Genomic DNA, 13031 nt, shown 5'->3' on the forward strand with positions numbered 1-13031 from the left:
CCGACTTCAATAAAACATTACGCTACGGACTGGGGTATCTTCCAAAACTGCAATCTTTCTCCAACATACACACCAGCGCCACGGCTATGCATTTCATCCTCCTATCACTTCCACCCCCTCATATTGCTCAATATCACCCCGTTACAACCTTCCATTGTGCTGACCGACCCAATACCCAGCGATCTCAGTTAACACATCGCCCATAATGATGGGACTGGCCATCAAACCGTGACCTTCACCTGACAGAACTCGCACCTCACATCCTCCTTTGGCGGTCGCGTCAGCCCAACTTTTGCGGCTCTCCCGCGCATCGTTGTCCAAGTGCAGGCCCAAAGCCCGTCGATTCATTTGTTCTCCCAGCCACTTCACGTTGGCGATGGGCACTCGCTTGTCCTCGGAACCATGGGTGATTACAACCTCTCGTCCAACATCTGTATAGCGGAAGCCGACATCTCGATGGCGCTCCAAGCATACCAGTAGATCCGTCGCAGGATTGCTGTCTCGAGTAGCGAGATCCCACGTTCGCTGGGTGAGTCGACTCGTGTACTCGACCTGTCGTTCCCGTTCGGCATGTTCGGCAGCGTTCAACCCGTTGGTGGCGTACGCAAGACTTGGGTCCATCGGTCCTGCAGTAGCAGAGAGCACAAGAGATCCACGTTTCATGGAAGCATCGTTGTCTTCCTCATTGATGACCGGGACGAGGAAGTTCTCGAGCGGGTTGGTGTTAGGCATGAACTGATCCATCAGCATCATCGATTCACGTCGATTGTATTCCGGTCGATCACTGGTCGTGGGCCTTTTGGCTGCGCCATCATCGGGGTATGTTCGTCTGGGCGGCGTTCGATTTGCGTTCGTTCTGATGTTGCGCTTAGTCGCTGGCTTCAACGATGCCGAGGTCGCCGTCATGAATGAAGAGTTCGCTGCTTTGAGAAACGGGGTCGGCAATACGCGAAGGAAGCGTTGACTCCGTGGGAGTGGGTTAGATGGCGGTGCCGACGCTGCCGTGTGCGAGATGGCCTCGAGTTGACTTGGAGGGACCCAAGGCGCCAAGAGATGGACTTTGCCCTTCACCAGATGAGGGAGAATAAGCGCTGTCGCCAATGCATAGATCGCTCCAGCCGAATGAGCCAGGATGCTGAATTTGACAATCCCCAGATGCTGACACACAGCTAGAACATCCTCTGGCCAATTCAGGGGTCCGCTCTTGTCGGTGGGAGGGAATGGATCGCTTCCACCGACACCTGGCCGGTCCAGAGTGATCAAGCGCAGTCGCAAGGTCGTCGCCAATTCGTCGAAGAAAGCAGTCACGTATCGAGTCAAGCCCATCCCAACGCACACGAATACAGCAGCTCCCTCTGGATCACCCACTTCTGAAAAGGCTATTGTGCGACCAGACGTGCTCTTGATAGTGCGACTCAGGCGTTGGTCACTCAAATAATGCTCCACAGCATCTTCGATGCTGTCCCTTCGCTGCAAATTTTGAACGTCTTCAAACGTCTTGGCATGGCGCGCATCGCTCATCGACTTTCGTCGATTCCTCTTCTTGTCGAAATCCAGCAGAAGATCGGGATGAACGGCCGTCCACCTATCGGAGGGCGATCGTTTGGTAGGTTTCTTCGCAGATCTATTGTGTGGTGGGGGTGCAAGCGTACTTTGCTTGGGGGGAGGAATATCCAATCCTTTGAGTTGGAGTGAACCTCGATCCGATGATTCGCGGCTCCGTTCCTCTTGATCGTAGTCGATGCTGTTCAATAGATCGACAGCCCTGGCATATGAATAGTCCAACGATGGCGGCGGTATGGGTGAGTTGTCAGACTTGGATGTTGCTGGTCTGTAGTGCGCTGAGGCAGGGCGCTTAAGTTCCAAGGAGTTCCTGTTCCGACGCTTCGTAGCGGGGATATTGCGCACGTCGTTAGTGCCGTTCACTGCCGCGCCATTGACATCTTCAACTTGCGTCTTCTCACCCTTGACTCCCAGCAAGTGTTGGATGGCACCAGGCTCAGTCGAAGCTCGATTGGCTACAGGACGCGTTCGCGATCCTCGCTTAGGCTCTGCGGCTGGTGGAGCTGACAGCTCATAAACAGGGGCCCATTTTGCATCAGTCTCTTCATGGGGTGACTCGATGGGAGAGGCATAAGAAGTCGAGTCCTGCAGTCTTGATTTCCTGCGTTCTCTCAACTCTTTGATACGTTTCACCGTTTCGTCCTCTTCGCCTAGATCGATCCAACTCGAGTCCGGGATCGACGGTGATATTTGCTTGACGCTCATCGTTTCTGACTTGCTTGGAGTAACAGTATGTCTTTTCGACTTTCTGTGCTTCTTCTTGGTGCCAGCCGGACTGTTACTTTGACGAAGCGAAGATGTCCGGGTTGGGATCGAATCTGAGATTGGACTTGGAGCCTTTGCGATGGGCCCACCATCACCAACAGAGAGCTGGCTGTCCGACGAAGACAACTTGGTGGTAATGATGGGTCGCTGCTCCAAAGGCGGTGTTTGAGAGATTGGTGTCGGCAAGATTGGAGACTCGATCGGTTGGTCTTCGTTAACTGTCACGTCGGTAAGATACAGTCTTCCCTTGGACGTAGAGATTGGCGGGGGTGTCCTTGCAATGATCTTCTCCGCGAGCGAGACTGGCGGCGCCTCAAGTGTGGGCTGAGATGAAAATTCTCGCGATGTCGACCTGAGCATCTCCTGCGAGCTTACCCGCCGCAAACTCTTCCGTGGTGTCCTGCCTCTTGAAATATCTGATCGGGCGTCGCTGTCCTGATTCTTCCTCACCCAACTTTCCGAGCTCAACTTATTCCTCCTGCTGCCCGGACGGTCTATACTCGATCCAGAGAACGAGCTTCTACGAGAGCTCGCGCGGTTACGGAAAACGGCGGTGGTGTTTGATTTGGAGAAGGATGGACGGCGTTTGGCGGTGTAGTGGGAGAGGCCAGATGGAGGTCGCGAGGTCGGGATCGTAGGAGGAATTGCAGCGCCGCTCACGCTCTCTTCGTCATCCAGAGACAAGCTATTGCCATACTCGACACCGAAGCCAGGCGAGACAGTGTTGCGGTGGATGGAGGCGGTGCTGGCGACGGAGCGATTGGAGGAGTCTTGACGAGAGTGCTTGCTGGCCGTGTCCGACTGCTGGTCACTGCGCTCAACCACGGGCAGAGGGGTCAGGGTGTCTTCGAGCGAGTCGAGAATTGAAGAGATGACATGCGGGTTGGCAGCTTTGGCCTTGACACGGTTCGGATGGCGTTTGGTCGGCTGGCGCAGGTCGGGAGTCTGATGGGTGTAGTGGTTCTGACTGCCGGCTGGCGGCTCTCTCGACCATGGTCCGGACTCTGCAGGTGCAGGAGAGGCGCGCACGTCGAAGTCCATGGTCTGCACGCCCGTTGGCTCTCAGTATGCGCGCTGGTGCTAGTAATACTATTGAAAGCCTGCGCGCGCACTGCTGCACCATATCTGGCTCCTAGAAGAGCCCCATCATCTCATCTATTCTGAACCCTATGCAGTACGGTTGGCGGCTTGCGTTTGGTAGCGATGGATTGTGCAGTGCGGTTTGCCGGGGATCGTGGTGTAATCGTTGTCCAATGTTTCTCTTCCCAATGCGCCTCACTCTTTCTGATCTGGTCGCGCCAATGCGCGCGCGCAGCCCTGTGAGCTGCGGTTCAGTGCGTCTTCGTGGCGATGAGGTTGTGTTGTTTGTTGGCGTGCATCATTCCAGCAATTGATGGTGGTCCAAATCCACGCGAGTAAAGTCTGATAGCGGGAGGGGAGCTTCCCGAGGGCAATAGGGGAAGGTCGTCCATTGGAAGCCACAACTGTGTCGATTCATGTCCACCTATTCCCAGAAACCCTTCACTGCCCTTTTGCTTGCGGGTCAACCATCCACAGTGATATTTGATCAAGTCCACAACCAGACAGGGGTTTTTAATCTATCCGGACGTTGGGCCATCCCGCAGCCCAACTCTAATTTACATTTCCCCAAAGCAACATGGAGATGAAACTCATCCTGAAACACACACTTCTTCACACAGGACCACATCCTTCACATGCCTCCAACCCAGAAAATCCCAAAGGAAGAATCCCCCGACTTGAGACCTTGTATTTGAGACCACGTCGATGTCACGAATCTCACCGAAACGGCGAAATTGCGTGAGCTGCCGATCCCTGCGAGTCGATCCTCGTGGCCATCCGCCATCCAACAGCAATCTATTAGAATTCCGACCTCGTGCCAATGGGTGGGAAGCACGAGTCGGGCTGAAGGCAACGAGCAATACAGGAAGGACAGAGACTGATTTAAAAGAACCACACTTTCACCCCAATATGTCGGCCCATCTTCATCTCTCTACGGAATGGATGCACCTACCTCGTATGGAAAGCTTCGTGAAGAACGGAACTCCTCGGCGCTCGCAGAATGGTCATTCCGCAGAACACGGCATGAAGTCCGCAATGAATATGTTCTTCTCCAAAAACTCAGTCTCCAAATCCCCAAGTGCCAAGTCGGTATGGACTTTCTTCTTCGGTGCCGGCCCGCCTCCGACGCTCATTCACCGGCAAGCCGCGCAAGCAACTCAGCAGAAAGGATGCATGCATGCACTCCTTCTGCGAGGAAAGGCGCCTAGTCCGATAGATCAGCAGCAGTGGCCGGCATCATGCAATCATGCAAGACCTACAGCGGCCGGCCGTAGGGCTGAGGATACCGCATACGCTTTTCAGCTATAACTCGTTTGATGCTTCAGCATGCAGGACGCATAGGCGAGTCTGGCGAGGACGGGAAAAGGCATGGCTGCGGCACGGCAGTACTACTGACGGTACAGGTACACAGTGATAAAGTGTGCCGTGCCATTCATCAATGGCCATGGCCATCCCGTAGATCTTTGACCAGCCTCAGTAAGCCGTGCCATGCCAGTGTTCGTCCAAGATGCACTCGCCGTGAACGCTCCGTCCAAACCTCTTCTCCCGAAAGGATGCTCCACCTCTCCGCCGCTCCTACCGCCCTACCGATACAGTCACCGCAGCTGCAGAGCTCGGGTTCTCGGGCCCGCTTGACACTCGACCGTGCAGAGAGTTCCGAACCATATCGACGCGGCACGTAGGCTATTCTTCATCATCACCACACATTGGGCGCACGACGAGCCTTGGTATTTTGATAAACTCTTGTTCATGGTCGAGGAACGGGACGCCGGACGACTACTGCAATAAGCCTCACAATGCACATCCTCTCATCACGGGAACGGAATACCTCGCGCCAAGTGCGAGAGTTTCGTTTTATTCATTCTCTGGTTGGCCCTATCGATCCCATTCCCTTGCCCTGCCCACTCGCCCTGCGGAAGGAATAAGGCGTGGTGCGTCAATCATTTCCAAATCGCACACGGACGTCAGGTTCCTAATCTGAACTTAAAGCCGACGACACGTCTCGAATTGGCATGGCTAACACGTACGTACTGCGCACAGGAGTTAAACATGGCGTTTACGACGGAGAGTTTACACCAGGGCTTTGGGGAAAGGGAAGAAAGGCATATTCTTGGTTGTGTGATGGTCTTCACTATCGCCGTGGGCATAACGTTCCTACATAGTTTCTGACGGCATTAGTCGAAATAGGTGAGATGACGCCAACGCAGCGCAGCAACTTCACCTGGCGCCATGCATTACACCACTCCCCTCCAAACGTGCACTGCCCAGCCCAGATCCAGATAATCATCCTACCCCCAGGGTTCTGCTCGAAAAGGAACATCTATCCCCATTACTCCTAAGCCGTCTAAGCAGCTTGGAGTGCAATTAGCAGCGCTGTCGCTTGCGAAAAGACGGAGAGACATCTCGGTACTTTATCAGTAATCCGATCTCCCCAGCGATAAAACGGAATATCACACCGCTCCGAACGCAACTCAATCTAGCAAGTATATGCAACGAACGTTCTAAACTCTCTTCCATTCCCCCTTGCTTGCCGCTCGCCCTCACCTCCCTTCTACGGAACTGGCAAACAGTCTTTCGCCGCGTCGGCTCCTCCACGCATTAGTCGCGGCCAGCAGGTCTTCACAGCCTTGCAGCAGCAGCCCGAAGCGCCTAACGAACGACTCCGAGAGTTCCCAGCTCGCGAGCTGGTCGGGACTACTCCATACGACCAAGCCGCCTCGCAACCAAGAACCTTGGACGTTCTCTAGCGCGCCTGAGGCTCGCAATGCTGCCGAGAAGGCTGCTGCGTCCAGTTGTTGTGTCGCCATCGCTTTCAGAATGTTGTATCGAAATCGTGGATGGGGTACAATGTCGATGATCGGATCGTGCGGTACTTGATGCTGAAGAGAAATCGGTTGCAATGGGGTTGGCAGCTGGTTGTTGGAGACTCTTGGCGTCACAACAGGTCTCGCCCCGGACAATGCTGCGGAGTCCAGTCCAAGCTGTTGGGCGTTGGTCGCCGCCGCAGACATGAGGTTTCGATTGATCAACTGTGCCAATTCGTCCCAAACTCGGCCTGTCAAAGGGTCGGCCACGCCATTTGGTCGAACTGCCCCAGGTGCTGAAGTATGACTTTCACTTTGTGACTCCTGCTCTGGCGATGACATCTGCTGTTCGTCCTCATCTACCTGCGAGTTTGGCCCGCTCGAGTTGCTTCGTGGCTTGTACTGCTTGGGGGATTCCCCTGCGCGCTGTCGCTGTCGAAATGCTCTTTGATTGATTCTGTTCTGTATACGTCTCCTCTCTGTTGGATCGTTCTTCCCACGCCAGTTCTCGTTGGTGACCGAGCAGATGGGTATGCTGGGGTCCGGCGAGCGACTATGTGATGTATGCTCTCTTCGGTAGTCATCCATCGTCTCGGTTTCCCGTTTGATGTATATCATCTTGCCGGTGGTGGTGGCAAAAGCCTACTTGTTAATAAGGTGAAGTGAGGTCGAGAGAGTGGCAAAAGGATGTGGAAGCCCGGCAGCAAAGAAGAATGATTACTCCCAACGATGTCATCCGTCGAGCGAGCTGGTGTAGTCCAGAATCTGAGTCATCTGCATACCTTATTCACATCGCAAGCGGCTGGCAAATACGACAGGCACTAGCGGCAGGCATACGGGCGACATGGCTGCCGTCTGCCTCCCCTTCAATGGGTAGGAGGGGTGTCGCGTGGTCCGGCCGTCCATCCATGCCGCTCAGCCGCTGGATACGTAGCTACGGCGCCGCGGTGGCCGCTGTCGTGAAGGTGAGCAGCTCGGATGTCCACGAAGGTGCGGCTTGGGGGACGCAGCGCCGGGCAGCACGTCGTTTTGCCGATGCATGAGCAGCACTACTATTCCTAGGCTCGACACTGCAAAAGTATTTAGGTCCATTTGGAGGTTCGAGGCTAGCGCGCTTGGCCTGCAGCTTCCGGTTGCCATTCGTGGGTAACGGATTCAGCCCTGCGCGCATCGCGTAGCTCGGTCGAGCAGGTTGTGTCGATGCTGACCTAACTGTGCCGCAAGCAAGCAACGAGCCCGGCCGCGGTCAAAAACGTGCGATGGGAGTGAGTGGCCGGTCGCAGCGCCGACGAGGTGCGGCTGGTGGACGTCGCGGGCGAGCAGGCCGAGAGGATGAGTTCAGCAGCAGCGCAAGCCGCGAGGTGAAGTTGTTCGCAGACCCCTGACGCGGGCCAGCATCGCTGTCGATTGGCCCGTTAGGCGGCCGGCAGGGGTGCGGCTGCGTCACCGTGCAGATCGTTGCCAAGGCAGGTTGCTCCCCAGAGTCGCATTTCCCAGCGAGGTGAGCCACAAGCCGCAACTCAATCATCGCCAGTCGCGCGCAGAGTTGTCGTCGACACAACCTTCTGCCACGCCGCCGCGCACCCTATCCGTATAGCTCCGGCTTCCATTGCTGCTTCTAGAGCCTCTGCCACCGGGTCCGCAGGCAGGCAAGCAAGCAGGCGGGATCGCTGGATCGCGAGTGGAGCGCGGCTAGCACCACCCTCACTGCAGTAGTCCGCGCCTTGCGAGCCTGCAGCTGAACACTGCACGCCCTGCCCTGCCAGGGCTGACCTCCTGCGACCACCAGCACCGAGCCAGGAGCACCAGCTTCGGCATCAGCAGCACCAGCTTCGGCACCAGCAGCACCGGCCGGCAGCAGCATGGCCTCAGGCGTCAACGCCATTCGCGAGAGGCTGCAATACAGCTTCGGCTACCTCCAGGGCCGCAGCTTCGCCCTTCCACGGAGCCTGTCCGAGTTCTATGGCGCGCTGGTTGCCAAAGTCACCAGTTGGGTCGCGCTGCCGCTGCCATTGCTGTCGTTTCTGGCGCTGCCGCTCTACGGTACGTACAGCAGCATCGTCAATCCACGGCCTGTCTGACGGACATCTTACACATCTCGTTTGGCTCGCTTGCTGACCAGCCGTGATAGGTGGTTCGACGGCAACCGTCAATTTGGTCTTCTTCTACCTGACGTGGTCAGCACTGGTCATCTCGTACGTTCGATATCGATCCATCGATCTTTTGACAAATCATAAGCTGATTATGAATGCCTGCCAGCCACGATCGACTTACGTTGGAACTGTACGGCACGCTCCTGATCCGACTTTTTTGCTTTCTTTTGCCAGCCTTGGGCTTCTTGGCCTTCGACATTGCTGTCCCTAAAGTTAGCAAGACTGTCAAAGCTCGCGGCGAGCGGCAGCTCCCCACTCGTCATGGCCGTGACAAACTCCTCGCGATAGTCGCGGTGGCGGTGTGCAACGTCTTGCTCGGTGTATTGATCCAAGCCGGGCTAGAGTTGTTGTTCACTCGCATATTGCACCTCAAGAGTCTGTTGAAAGTGACCACCGTCGTTCCGCTTCCGTGGAGCATCGCCATGTCCCTGATCCAAGGTTTGGCCATTCGAGGGTCGCTGCATTATGCCGTGCACAGATTCGTTCTGCACACGAATCCATCGATCCTCAGAACCTGGCATCTGGACTGGCAACACAGCGTCGAGCATCCATTCAGCCTGGTGGCAGCGTACGATCATCCGGTGAACTATCTCCTCGCGGATTGGGTTCCAACATTCTTGCCGGCGGTGCTCTTTCGATGGCATGTATTGACTTGGTTCCTGTTCTTGTCGATCGCCAGCCTGGAAGAGTTGTTTGTCTTCTCGGGATACTCCGTTCTCCCGTCGGCCATCATCCTACCAGGCATGGCTCGTCGCACAGAAGCGCATTTTGACTCGGTGAGGAAGGGAGATAAAGCCGGTAACTTTGGTCATCTTGGGCTTCTTGACTTCTTGTTGGGTACTACGTGTAGTAACGAGAGTACCATTGTCGACGACGTCCAGGACGAGGCCCAGCAGCGCCAACTGCAGGAGCGCGTCGAAGCCGCAGTCCAGGCGGCTTTGGCCAGTATCGAGGACAAGAAGTCCAATAACAAAGTTGAAGACACCAAGGAAGAGGATACTAACGAAGATAATATGCCTGCTGGAGAGGACGACCAACACCAGACAGGGGAGGTCGACGATAATGACGGGTCCGAGGAAGGCGAACCCGCCGACCGACGTCCAACCGCACCACGTAGGAGCGGAAGAAGGAAAGGAGCTAAGGGCTGACACCGCAGCTTGTACGATTTGCTTCTGGTACTAAACCACTCAGTGGGATGGAGCTTGGTTTGAGGTAGTTGTTGGGACAGCAGGTGGTGTGGCGTTAAAGTGTTTGAAGATACCCCATTTCGAAGAAGGAAGGATGACAGATATTTTCTTCCCGTCTTTACGACATCGACAGTTGATTTAAGAGAGCCGGTTAGCTGATTACCTGAGATGTACTCATTTCCAGACTTGTAACACATATAGCTGTAAAATAAACTTACGCCATCCTCTGCCAGTCTTTGTCATGGTTTGTGCGTTACCGCCAACGCACGACAGCCTCACAAGGCGCGGCATGGCAGTGGCAGAGTCAGAGTCAGGTTCGAACGGGATTACGAAAGAGGGCATGCCCTTGGCCGAGAGAAAATCACCCTCCTCGTGGGGGCGATGCGTATCGTATCGTTTCGAATCAATACCTGATGTAATATCGAACAGCACAAGTCATTTACATTACCCAATATCTTCGACCCTAGGTACGTTAACTTTCCTTACCTTCCCCCTCCTCGTCTTTTCCTCTGACCTGTGAGCACCATCCACCCGGGTACGACCACATGCGACCACTTGCAGCAATGCCCACCCACCTTCTCATCCCGACCAACAGCAGCCGCGCAATGTCTTCGCCAGGATCCGAGACGGACCGTCGTTGCTAGTCCGCACGCTCGCTCGCTACTGTTGTGCGTGTTGGTGGGTACAGCGCTTCGTCTCGTCTCGTCTCGTCTCGTCTCGTCTCGTCAGCCCAACCCGGATGGGCCACATCTCACCCGCTGCTGGTCGGTACGAGTGGGAGTGATTACTAGGTTGGACGTCAGCTACTAGTACTAACGCTGGTAGTCTATTCTTTGGCTATGTTACTCACGCTGTAAAGTTCTAGGCCGCGTGCTCTCTTTGTGCTACCATGTTGGAATTTGGAGGCGACTTATGCGAGAGCGTGTCCTTGACGACGCGCCGCGGAAAGTCAGCGATTCGTTCGCGGTGTGAATGAGAGACAACGCGGACGGTTGCGGTTGACGTCGCGAACTGGATTGCTTTCTTCTACGTCTGAATCGAACGATGATCGTGCTGCCGGTGCCGACCTGGCTTTGCCAAGACAGCACCGATGAAAGTCGTTGACAAGACACCCAATTCCGATTCGGACCAGCCCTGTTGGCCTACCCGTGTTGGAGGTAGGACGGTTGAACTTGGACCAAGGCCGATCGATTATCCCCAATGTGGCGGCTTCAGCCCTGTGTCGCCAATCTTCTGGATCGCTAACCGGAGACAGCCCGATGAACAGATTGACTGCATCTGCATCTGACTAGTCAGAGAATGAAGGTCACCTCATGCCCATGTCAATCTGGACGCGTCCGCCGAGAGCATGGCAAGTTTGAACGGCAGGGATCGACAGACTATGTGGTGCGGTACAGGGCTGCCAGCCGGGACGGTTGTCATCATTGATTCAGGATCGAGTAATCAGCAAGCCACTTGGTTGCCAATGCGGTGAGGCAGGGACCGGTGGACAAATACCGTTTGTCGGTCGCATGAAGTGATTAAAAAGGGGCTTGCTATGTCAGCCACTTCGTAATGGACCGGGGTTTGGACGGACGCGTCGGCTTGATAGATGAGGCTATTTCGTCCTTTGTGACCTTGCCGGTCCTTTTACTGCTGACTACCATTCCACTTGACGGTCTTCCGACGGTCTTATCTCACGAACACCTTGCTCAGGACTGCCTCGTCGGTTCGCGACAAGAGCGAGCAGGTTGCAACGACGGCCCGAGAATCGATAATTGACGGACTCGACTATGAGCGGGAGATCGGAAGGTATCTCGTCGTAGTGCAACAGCAGTAGCTTGGACACATCGTCGCCGAGGTATCGTGGCCACAGCCCTTGCAAGAGATATACCGCTGGAGAGCGGCCATCAACGGACAATGCCCGGCTTCGCAGTCGTCGTGCGATGGACAGTAGGAACATAATGACAACCAAGGTTTCCTGAGGTACCTTCTTGAAGAGCTTTGATATGCTGGGCCAAAGATCTGGAAGCTTTTCTGGCCGAGTCTTTGCCTGGGCGATCTTCTGATACATCGCCCACGACGTCTTCTCGGGCACCATCGGAATCTGTGCGTTGTCCAGGCTCATTCTCAATGCTACCACGACGCTCTCCAAGCTGTGCGCTCGCAGCGCATCCAGTGCCTCGTCAGGATCTTCGGCAGTTTCCAAGGTAGCACACAGCGAGTGGGCCCGCTCCTTCAATTCTTCGTTCTGAGTGATCTTTGACTCATCTGCTTTGAGCGCCGGCAGCCGGGCAGTCAGCAACATCGAACCACAGATGGCGGCGGCAGATGGCAGCTTGCTGGTAAACGACGGCCTCCAGTATCCCTGGTACTCTCTGGCGACCATCTCAATCTCCGCTGATTCGGATGGGTTATCCCTTGGCTTGGATGAGCGCTGAGATAACGAGGAGCTTGCTCGAGATTCAGTGCGGCGCATGTGAGGAGGAAGACCGCTTGGCGGCCAAAAGGTGCTGTTATGCTCCTTCTTCTTGGACTTTTCTTCATCGCCGGGTCCTAAACCCGCCAAAGTCGCCAGGGCATTTGTCGCATTCTCAACAGTATTGAACGTATCATCGCCTTCGCCGTCGTTACTGGAGAGATGGGACGTCGTCTCTGGCAATCGGTATATGTCAAAGTGACTCGACGAGGCAGTGGCAGCTGAAGAGATAGTATTGGCTGAGACAGTGGAAGAGCTTGTTGTGGAAGTCGAAGTCCTTCTGCTGGGCGCAGATGATCGTTCGTTCTTTGAGAGCCAGCATGGCTTCCACCTTTTGTTTGCAGAACGATGGACATCCGCATCTTCGCTCCTGCTGCTCGAAGCCACTGAGCTGGATCGTTGCGCCAGAGAATCGATTCGTCGCGGCCAAGGTTGATCGTGGTCGGATGATTCGTCTGCCATTGGGTCGAGAGTAAGACAGAAACAACGGAGAACTAGAATCTTGCGGAGCTTAGGAAAGACCGGACAGGTTTGAAAGGATGCTGTATTGATACGGGGCTTTGAGAAGGCTGTATAAGCGTGGAGGGAAATTTGTGTAGGAAGAAATGCGTAGAATCACTCAAAGCACATCAGAACCAAGATCCGAGGCACCACCACCAAGCCATCTAGTCCAGCCTGCTGGTTGCACGTGTGTCGAAGGTACCTGAATGGGCGGTTGTGGCGGGGCTCGTCTCGCTGGCCGGCACGAAAGCGATTCGAGCTGCATGTTGGACCAGTTCCCGCGTGTCAGAAGAGTCACCGGCGAGCAGCGCGACCTGTCAATTGTTGAGACGCATGTCCCGATCTCGTGTGTGCCAGCTGCGCGGGTGCACATCCGGCGCCGACCCATGTCGTAGCGACGTGCTTGGGAGCGCTGCATGTGCCCCAAGACGTGCAGTGCCAATAAACCTGACACCGCGAGGAGTTGGCCGCGGCGGCAAGGAAGAAAAGGCCGCACAGGAAGGATGGACGTTGTCCACTG

General features: G+C 55.3%; 5 protein-coding genes across 5 annotated transcripts; 2 read left to right on the forward strand and 3 right to left on the reverse strand.

Annotated features, from left to right (window-relative positions):
- Window positions 1-141: 141 nt before the first annotated feature.
- M409DRAFT_16887 (uncharacterized protein) lies at window positions 142-3369 on the reverse strand (the record flags this gene model as incomplete). The annotated part of the gene is made up of 1 exon (XM_033803807.1): window positions 142-3369. The coding sequence occupies one exon, from the start codon at window positions 3367-3369 to the stop codon at window positions 142-144; it is 3228 nt and encodes a 1075-aa protein (XP_033673823.1).
- A 948-nt stretch (window positions 3370-4317) lies between these two features.
- On the forward strand, window positions 4318-4716 carry M409DRAFT_49442 (uncharacterized protein; the record flags this gene model as incomplete). The annotated part of the gene is made up of 1 exon (XM_033811246.1): window positions 4318-4716. The coding sequence occupies one exon, from the start codon at window positions 4318-4320 to the stop codon at window positions 4714-4716; it is 399 nt and encodes a 132-aa protein (XP_033673824.1).
- Window positions 4717-5948: 1232 nt separating this feature from the next.
- M409DRAFT_49443 (uncharacterized protein) lies at window positions 5949-6830 on the reverse strand (the record flags this gene model as incomplete). The annotated part of the gene is made up of 1 exon (XM_033811247.1): window positions 5949-6830. One exon carries the CDS (start codon window positions 6828-6830, stop codon window positions 5949-5951), a length of 882 nt encoding a protein of 293 aa, XP_033673825.1.
- Window positions 6831-8074: 1244 nt separating this feature from the next.
- M409DRAFT_16888 (uncharacterized protein) lies at window positions 8075-9513 on the forward strand (the record flags this gene model as incomplete). Its single annotated transcript, XM_033803808.1, has 3 exons — window positions 8075-8255; window positions 8344-8407; window positions 8472-9513. 3 exons carry the CDS (start codon window positions 8075-8077, stop codon window positions 9511-9513), a joined length of 1287 nt encoding a protein of 428 aa, XP_033673826.1.
- Window positions 9514-11191: 1678 nt separating this feature from the next.
- On the reverse strand, window positions 11192-12472 carry M409DRAFT_49445 (uncharacterized protein; the record flags this gene model as incomplete). The annotated part of the gene is made up of 1 exon (XM_033811248.1): window positions 11192-12472. The coding sequence occupies one exon, from the start codon at window positions 12470-12472 to the stop codon at window positions 11192-11194; it is 1281 nt and encodes a 426-aa protein (XP_033673827.1).
- Window positions 12473-13031: the final 559 nt, after the last annotated feature.

The sequence above is a fragment of the Zasmidium cellare genome (genome assembly GCF_010093935.1).
Source record: "Zasmidium cellare ATCC 36951 unplaced genomic scaffold M409scaffold_2, whole genome shotgun sequence".
NCBI lineage: Eukaryota > Fungi > Ascomycota > Dothideomycetes > Mycosphaerellales > Mycosphaerellaceae > Zasmidium > Zasmidium cellare.